This window comes from Cannabis sativa, unplaced genomic scaffold (assembly GCF_029168945.1).
Source record: "Cannabis sativa cultivar Pink pepper isolate KNU-18-1 unplaced genomic scaffold, ASM2916894v1 Contig7, whole genome shotgun sequence".
Classification (NCBI taxonomy): domain Eukaryota; kingdom Viridiplantae; phylum Streptophyta; class Magnoliopsida; order Rosales; family Cannabaceae; genus Cannabis; species Cannabis sativa.
Genome location: NW_026870043.1, coordinates 529789 through 540016, shown reverse-complemented (window position 1 = coordinate 540016; position 10228 = coordinate 529789). Strand labels below are relative to the sequence as shown.

The following is a 10228-nucleotide window of genomic DNA, read 5'->3' as shown; positions in this document are numbered from 1 at the left end:
AAGAAGAGAAAAGAACTTGGTTGAGTTTTTATATTTACTTTGGACAGTATTTGCATAAGAAGATACTTTTGCTCAAGCCAAACCAAAAACTATATTCTCTTCAGTAAACCATGGGATTTGCCATTGCTCACATATCAACTTTCCAGAATTCCCACGTATGGAAGAAGAAATTGTTGAATTCAATGAGTTGTCGAAAAAAAATCTTAATAATAATATAAAATGTATTTTTGAAGGCTATTTTAGTCATTTGATACTACTTCCTTACTCTAAATGCAGATCTATATAAGTAAGGTGTGTAACACTCTCAGACAAAGACAGAGTGGTACAGTGGTAGATAACAGAGAATTAGCTTCCTCTCCATGAACTGTACAATGTCAGTACGAATGGAAAAAAAAAAAAATGGGATTTTCATTTTCTTTTTATTATTATTTTAGAAATAAAAACATATTGGTCGATCAACTTGTTTGAGAATGACCTTTTCAAATATAATATTTAGAGCAATAAAAAATTATGAAGAAATGAAAGGAAGAGCCAAAAGAATGGTGGAACAGTTATTTAGAAGTTCTAGGAAGCGAAAACAAAGCACAAGTTAAATTACACACAATAACTCATTAACCATAATAATTGTTAGTTTTTTCCTATTTTTTAAATTGTGCAACCAGAATGGTACTATAAATATAATATAATAAAACCTAACTTCTAAAAACAACTTATAACTTTGTTACTTCATTGTTGGGAATTTGGAATTAGTTTCAGTACCAAAAACAGAGTTGAGAAAAATGGATTACAGTTAGAGAATGAAAGAAAAAGAAAGAGAGATGAAAGAAGATAAAGTTTATAATTATAGTAAAAGCAAAGCAAAACGAACTTCACCTTTGTTTGCAATAAACAACTTGGTCGTAATATCAGATCCAAGCAAAGCGGGCCAAAAAATTGTTCTACCTTGATAATCGAACCAAACAAAGCTATTCTTGGGATGAAGAATAATCCAATGTGGACGAGAAAAAAAAAAACTGTTCAATGCCTAATGGAGTTAACGAATTCTGCATCAGAAACGGCCGAGTGTTCAATTTGGCTAACTTCATCTTCATCGACTGGAGCTGGAAGATTAAGATCTAACAAGCTTTCCACGACCTTTCTTGAGCTCTTAGTAGCTTGAGTATGAGTAGTAGTAGTAGTAATTGTGTATGAACCCGTAACATGTGATCTTTTATGGCCACCAAGGGCTTGCCCAGATGAGAAAACTCTGAAACAAACAGGGCATTGATGGACTTTCTTCTCCGCCATTAACGTAGCAGTAGTAGCAGTAGTAGCAGCATTTTCTTCAGGCTCATTCAAAGCAGTGATAGTAGTAGTAACAACATTTGAAGCTTTGATCTTTTTGTGACTGGCTCTATGTCCCCCTAAAGCTTGATAAGATCGAAACACTTTCTTGCACGTCTCACACTTATATTTACATCTTGTTCTACTTACATTAACAATAGTCCTCGTTGATTTGAGCTCCTCTGATTGATCACTGTCATCCATGGATCTTTCTTCTTCTTCTTCTTCTTCTTCTTCATCTTCTTCCTCCTCCTCCTCCAAGTCTTCTTCGATGACTCGGGGTTGGTTCTCTTCTCTCCTCCATTTGTCCCTCGACAGCATCATAAGACAAAAAGCAACATCTTCTTCAGTAGTAGCATCAGAGACAGAACTTACCGGTTCTGGCTCAGCCCAAGACTCGGTCTTATTACTTAGCTTGCTAAGCTTTATCTTCTTTAAAGAATCATTCTCTTCTTGATATTGATGATGGTGGTCAATTTTATGGTATTGCCGTTGTTCATGATGAGGATGGTGGTGGTGGTGGTGGTGTTGGTGGTGATGGTGGTGTCTGTCAAACCCACAAGATTTCCGAGCTCTCTTGGATCGTCTCCGAGTTGGGTTTTTGGAGGACTCGGTCTCGCTCTCTCGGTCTTGAAGGACAACAGAGCCAGCATCTACCACAGCAAACGAAAATTCAGGATCTCCCAATCGAATACTCCTCTTTGGATTCTCTCTCAGCCCATAATACACACCCTTTTCATCTATCAATTCCCTTTCCTCAATTTCTTCTTCTTCTGCTTCATCATCCTCCGAAGACGAAGCTGACTCAGCGGAGTCACTGAGTTCAGGCGGTGTCTGAGGTGGTGGAGGCTTCTGCTTCTGCTGCTGCTCATCCCCTTCTTGCTTCGGAGGAATTGGAAGATTCAACATATGAGACCTCATATGACCCCCTAAAGCTCTGCCATTAGAGAAGCTTCTAAAGCAGAGCTTACACTTATGCTTCTCCATTGAAACAGAGAGCAGAAGCGCAGCTAAATGGCTATGGCCGAACTTTGTTTGGGAGGTTCTTGAGAGCTATATGTTCTTTTTCTTTTGTTTCGATTGTTTATGAGAGAGAGTGGAAACTAAAAAGGAGTAGGTGACAAGCATTCCTCCACCAAGAGAGAGATATATACCAAAAGTTACAGCAAAAAAAAAAAAAATTCCTTTCTCTATTTTTATTATTTTTTATTTTTGTTATTGTAATTTCGCTGTTAATATTTCCCATTTATTCCATAAAAAACGGCAAGAAAAAAATAAATAAGTTTAGATTTTAATTTAATTAAAGCGTATGCATGAAGGGAGAAAAGAGCGACATGTAACATGCGAACCTTGCCCGTTTCTGTATTTATTCCCACCCTCTTTCCTACAATTTAACCCTTTTTTTTATTTCCAAAACTACCCTTATTGACCTCTAACATATTACTTCAAAAGATAAATCAAATAAATTATTATGCTAAAAATATATAATTAGTCGTCGTTTTCTTGTTTTTGTAGCATACTTCTTTTACTTAATAAAGGTTTTTCTTAAATTAATAATTATAGGAAAAGGGTAATTAAGTAATTAAGTATAAGGTCACCAGAATAAACTGGTGGCTTGCGTGTCCAAGTCAAGGAAACTGCTAGGTTTGTTGTAACGACGGAGCAGAAATAAAAACATATCGAAGGGTGTCCTCAAAAAATAAAAAAGAAAAAGAAAAAAAACGATCCAGCTTAATTTAAACATCACCCAGCTGTGACCTGTAATCAATAACAAACACACACCATTGTATTGAGAGCACCACGCGCACCAACCAAATGGACGTGTCACCACCAGACCATATCATAGGTGGGCCCTACATTTTCATCCATAAATCATAACCGAAATAAAAAAGATTGATATTAATTTTGTGATTTAAATTGCCTTTTAAGCCGATGGACAATTAATTTAGGGGATTGTATAAATCATCCAGATTTTGTTACCATTAATTAATTAATCAGGTAGTTTAATTTTTTTTTTTGGAGGGCGTAGGGGTTTGGCTTGGTATTAATAGTTTTCCATTGAATATGGATCTTTAGTTGAAGAAGGTTGATAGGAATGAAGGGTGGGAAATGAGTAGGGAAGTAATAACCTCTTTTGCATAGGGGAAGGAGTTTTCTAAGGGTGGGGAAAGTAGATGCCGTTTCGTTAGGAGTTGGTAGACCCAGTCCTATTTCCTACATTTTCATCCTAAGCTAATCCCATGTCGGTTTTTTAATTAAAATAATAAATTACATTATATATAAATATATTATATATATATATATATACACACTAGTAGTTCCTGAACTTTGTTATGAAAGTCCCATGTCATGTACTACTAGTATATATCACTTTTTTCATCAATGATTATTAATCAAACCCCAATAAACATCTCCAAGTAAATGTCATTGTCATTATGCTAGCATCTTGTTCGGCTTCACTACCCTATTATAAATATAAATATATATTTTTAGGCAGGCTAAGTATGAAGAAAGAAATGGTCTTTAGCTTTGTGTTTATATGTTAGTGATACATTAAATGTGATTTATATAATAGAATGAATATATAATTTTAGGCAGGCTATGTAGTATGAAGAAAGAAATTTTTTTAGTTGCAAAATTACTTAATTTTTCTTTTGTTTGCTATTTACGTTTTCTGTTCAAAATTAAGTATCATATTGAACATGCCATATTGAACATGCCATAGTATTTACAAATGTACACGTGACAAATATTTAAGGGTCTACCTAATACTAAAAATATTTTAAATCAATTTCAAAAATAAAAAATGATGGAAAATAAAAAATAAAATATATATATATAATTTTTATTTTTTATTTTATTTTATTTTCTTTCTTTTTCTTTTTCTTTTTCCTTTCTTCTTCTTCTTCTTCTAAAAATAAATGTTAACCCGAAATTTTTTTCTGGTGACGTGGACATCATTGTTTGACACGTCGCATGAAGGATGACATCACGGAGTTGAGTAGACCCGAGTCATAGTAGTCAACTATGGAGGGGACCTTAGCCCTACGCCTAGGTTGACTTTGGGATCTCCAGGGTGGAAGTTCAAACTTTAATAACTTGAATCAAACCTATTGTCTTTCATTATCATGTACCATCAAGGCATGGAGCAACCTAATACAATGTCCGGAAGCTAAAATTACACGAACCTACAACCCGAAAACCAACATGGGCTAAAATTACACGAATCTTTGATGCTGAAACTCCTTCTTGCTGAAAGTCTTTCTTCACGATCTTCCTCACTATGGTTGAGGTATCACTTGCTGTGAGTGGGCAGTACTCATACACTAAGAATTTCAAAATTTGAGAGGGAAGAAAGACAGAGGGAGTGGTCGGCCAGATAGGGAGAGAGAATGCTCAGGTTTTTCTGAATCAGAAGTGTCAGAAAAAAGTGTAATTTTCCTGAAGCCTTCACTATCTATTTATAGCATTCCACTAGGGTTAGGTTTGAATTATTTGGCATTAAAATAATGAAAATATCAGTTTAAATTTCCTACAAAAGTGGCCGGCCCTATACAAGTGGATTTGGGCCTCACTTTTTGCAATTTTGCAGTTTTATCTTTTCTGCATCTAATTTTCTCAAAAACGCCAATTTTCTAATTCAACCATTTAAATGCCAATTCTAACTATTTAATAACTATAAATAATTATTAAATAATATTGTCATTTATCATATTTATTAATTGAACCATACAAAGTATCATAATTAACAAATATGCCCCTAAAACTCTTTCTTTACAATTTCGCCCTTACTTAGTGAAAAATTCACAAATAGACATAGTCTAATTTGAGAATTATAATTGATTAATCAAAACCAATTATATGATTCTTACAAGCAATATTATCTCAACTAGTGCGGGGACCATGGGTCTATATAACCGAGCTTCCAATAAGTAGATCAAGAATTTAGCACTAAAATTCACTAACTTATTAATTCTTCGTTGAATCCACGCATAGAACTTAGAATTGCACTCTCAGTATATAGAATGCTCTATATGTTCCACCATATAGATGCATCATTAGTTATCCATTGTTATAATCCTAATGTGATCAATGATCCTCTATATGAATGATCTACACTGTAAAGGGATTAGATTACCGTTACACCCTACAATGTATTTTATCCTTAAAACACTTGACCTCGTATAAATGATATTTCAGCTTATGTGAAATGAGTACTCCACCATTTATGTTCGTTTGGTCAAGCTCGAAGGAGATCATCCTTTGCTTACTATTCGCCAGATAGAAGCTATAGATTCCATGTTTATGCTAAGGCTCCCACTCAATTGCACTACCCTGTTTCCAAAATGTACGTATCACCCTGGCCTAAAAGTAGGCTTAACTAACAAATCAAAGAACACAAATAGCCTTTCAAGATTGAGCCTAATCATAACAGGATTAAGAACATTTGATCTAGGATCAACTAGGCGATATTGACTTGAATAGATATTACAGTAAGTTTAATAAATCTAAGTCAAAGTTCAATATCGGTCCCTTCCGATGCATACTCCATGCATCCAACCTGAGCTTTACTTTAACCAATGCTCTGGAAAGAACATAGCACTTCTCCAAATGCAAGTAAACTCTGTTGTAGATTATCATATCAGTAAAACCCAATGTCTGATAAATCTAGGAAACTTTATTCACATAGTCATGTTTACTTTCCAATGTGTTGACGGCACAATAAACAGGATCAAGTATGTGAAAAGGGTTTCAGATGAATTTATACATTATGTACATATAATCATGAAATAAATCATGTGAACCGTGCAACATTAAATGTTATTTCTGATCTATATTAATAAGTAAATCTGATTATATTGAAATGAGTTTTATTTAGGGCATAAAACCCAACAGTTCGCTGGGTTTTTCTTATCCGAATCTGATGTTGTTTCAACCTTCCGTCAAGTTTTTCACAAGTGCAATGATCCATGAAGTCAGATAAATCAAATTCACAACTTCAATTTTGGCTCATTCGAAAGCTAGAAGTTTCGAGTCCTTCATTTTTGCAAAATTGCAACATCTCTGAGAATGTGTGACCAGCTTCACCAAAACATATAAAGGACTAAAGGGTGTGAAAACATCACTTAGGAATCTCAAAGGACTTCCCTTGGATGTTTCTACACTTTTACAACATTTAGGTTGACATCCCAGGTTAACATTGGGCATTGGGATGTAAACCTGGGCACTGGATGTCAACCTGACATTTGGACCTGAACTGTGTTCAGTAAAACAGACATAACTCACTCAATTTTTATCTAATTGACATGATTCAACTTGAGTTTTGAAGCTATTTCAGCCTTCTGTCAAGTCATATCTCACACAACAGTCGAAATGCTGAAGCTATCATCGTCAAAATTCACCTCCAAGAGAGTTACAAAAATAAGCTTTGAGTAACTCACAATGGGACCCACTAGACATAAAAAATCAACCATCACTACCAGAAATTAATTTTCACCGTTAGATCATCGTCAACGGTAGAAAAAAATTATTTGTATTTTATCTCTTATTTTTGTGGGCCTCCTTCACCTATAAAAGAAGAGCTCCCTTAGTTCATTCTTCACTTTCAGAAAACTACCCACAAGGTCAGAGCTTCTCTCTCTAGAGTTTGGAGCTTTTGATACTTAAATAGTTATTGTAATTACCATCTCATGAGAAATAAAAACTCAAAGTAGAAGTAGTCCCATTACTATCGCGACATAGGAGGTGAACTACTATAGCTTATTGTGTCTCTCATTGGTTACTTTAATACTTTTCTCATTCTCGCCAATCTAGCGAGAAGATGTGGCTTAGGAGTCTAATCCAAATTTCTGAGTCAATATTTTGATGCTTTCATTGAGAGCCACAACTCAAGAAATTCACAAGTCAAGATGCTTGCAACACTGTAATGCCCTAATGATTAGGCACGCTACAGTGACTTTTTAATTACAGTGCACACCTTTGCTAATGAAAGAGTTTTCTCGAAAATCATGATAAATTTAAAATTTTGAATTAACTTTAAACTTTAAAATATATACATATATCCATATAAAAAGCTAAGATCCCGCTTTTAAATCTTATATTAATTTTCAAAATAAAATTTACAAACATGTCACATAGCAACTATAAAATGAAGCCCAAGTCGTCCCGAGATTGAACTCTCCAGGTTGCACCATCTTGACATGTAGAATCGTCCCCGAGCTCTGGACACACTAATGTTCAGCTTTAGCCTTTCCTTTACCTACACATGAAAATAATATATGTGAGTCAAAAGACTCATTAAGAAAAGTATATAACATAATATATATATTAGTGACTTGTATTTAGGCGCCCATACACCTATCCATAAGGCTAAATAGACGATCAGGAATGTTCTTAACAGAAGTCCAACCTCTATACCACATGCACTAAGTACTGCTAATATACTAGTGTTGGTAGGGCTGAACCGTACTTCGAGTACTACTGAGTGTTGTACCACATGCACTATGTACTTAACCTTACTAGTGTTGGTAACACCGAATCATACCCTTTAAAAGTCATATACTCTACAAATGCACTCAGTACAACTACTATACTAGTGTTGGTAGTATATGAATCACATAACAACATACATAAAATACACGTGCACATATACATAGATATCCTATGCTAGTCTTGTTAGGTTTTATGCCCTAAATAAAACTCCATTTCAATGTAATCTATTTTATTCAACCTCAATAAAGAAACAGAAGTATTTTCATTCATTTGTGTATGTTTTGGTTCACTTTATCAATTGCTTGTCTAATTGATTTATAAATTCATCTTAAACCCTTTTCACATACTTGATCATGTTTATTGTGCTGTCATCACATTGGAAAGTAAACATGACTATGTGAATAAAGTTTCCTAGATTTATCAGACACATGGTTTTACTGATATGATAATCTACAACAAGAGTTTACTTGTATTTGGAGAAATACTATGTTCTTTCCAGAACATTGGTTAAAGTAAAGCTCAGGTTGGATGCATGGAGTATGCATCGGAAGGGACCGATATTGAACTTTGACTTAGATTTGATTAAACTTACCGTAAAATCTATTCAAGTCAATATCGCCAAGTTGATCCTAGATCAAATGATCTTAATCATGTTATGATTAGGCTCAATCTTGAAAGGCTATTCATGATCCTTGAATTGTTAGTTAAGCCTACTTTTAGGTCAGGGTGATACGTACTTTTTGGGAACACGATAGTGCAATTGAGTGGGAGCGCTAGCATAAACATGGAATCTATAGCTTCTATCTGGCGAATAGTAAGCAAAGGATGATCTCCTTCGAGCTTGACCAAACGAAAATAAATGGTGGAGATCTCATTTCACATAAGCTGAAATATCATTTATACGGGGTCAAGTGTTTTAAGGATAAAATACATAGTAGGGTGTTACGGTAATTTAATCCCTTTACTGTGTAGATCATTCATATAGAGGATCATTGATCAAATTAGGATTATAACAATGGATAACTAATAATATGTCTATATGGTGGAACATATAGAGCATTCTATATACTGAGAGTGCAATTCTAAGTTCTATGCGTGGATTCAACGAAGAATTAATAAGTTAGTGAATTTTAGTAATAAATTCTTGATCTACTTATTGGAAGCTCAGTTATATAGACCCATGGTCCCCCCACTAGTTGAGATAATATTGTTTGTAAGACTCATGTAATTGGTTTTGATTAATCAATTATAATTCACAAGTTAGACTATGTCTATTTGTGAATTTTTCACTAAGTAAGGGCGAAATTGTAAAGAAAGAGTTTATAGGGGCATATTTGTTAATTATGATACTTTGTATGGTTCAATTAATAAATATGATAAATGACAATATTATTTAATAATTATTTATAGTTATTAAATAGTTACAATTGGCATTTAAATGGTTGAATTAGGAAATTGGCATTTTTGAGAAAATCAGATACAAAAGGTGTTAAAATTGCAAAATTGCAAAAAGCAAGGCCCAATCCACTAAGTGCATGGCCGGCCACCTATTGTAGGTATTTTAAGTTGATTTTTTCATTATTTTAATGCCATATAATTCAAACCTAACCCTAGTGGAATGCTATAAATAGATAGTGAAGGCTTCAGGAAAATAACACTTTTTCCTGACACTTTCTAAATCAGAAAAACCTGAGCCTCCTCTCTCTTCTCTAGCCGCCACTGTCTCTCTCTATTCTTCCTTCATATTTCGATCCTACCTTAGTGATTAGAGTAGTGCCCACACATATCAAGCAATACCTCAATCATAGTGAGGAAGATCGTGAAGAAAGATCATCAGCAAAGGAGTTTCAGCATCAAAGATTCAGAGAAAGAGATCCAGGTTCAGATATTGATAATGCTCTGCTACAGAAAGGAATCAAGGGCTAGATATCTGAACGGAAGGAGTCATTATATTCCGTTGCACCCAATGTAAGGTTTCTTAAACTTTATATGTGTTTAATTTATCGTTTTAGAAAGTTCTTATTTAGGATGTTAATGAACATACTTGTGAGTAGATCTAAGATCCTGGTAAAATAATTTCCAACAACTGGCCTCAGAGCCATGGTAATTGATTTACTTGCAAGAAATTTGGACTTTAAAACGATTGTTTGTATGTTTTTGCATGGTATCATGTTGTATTGAGTGTTATTTGATGATTGATTGATGTTTGTAAATTTTCGTGAAAAATAATTGCAATTCTGTTTCTGGAATTATTTTTATTGGATAGTATGGGAAAAATTAAGCAACTTATCCTTTTACAGAACTCAATTTCGATTTTATTTGAATTAGCTATGATTTTTTGAAGATTCGAAAAAATCGGAGCTGTGCTGAAATTTTCCTGCGATCGCGAAAACTGTCCGTACAGTTCACAATT

General features: G+C 34.2%; 1 protein-coding gene across 1 annotated transcript; it reads right to left on the bottom strand.

Moving 5' to 3' along the window:
• Window positions 1–819: 819 nt before the first annotated feature.
• Window positions 820–2540, bottom strand: LOC115716389 (zinc finger protein ZAT1). Its single transcript, XM_030645174.2, has one exon. It carries the CDS (start codon window positions 2308–2310, stop codon window positions 1018–1020), a length of 1293 nt encoding a protein of 430 aa, XP_030501034.2. The 5' UTR covers window positions 2311–2540; the 3' UTR covers window positions 820–1017.
• Between the last annotated feature and the right edge of the window lie 7688 nt (window positions 2541–10228).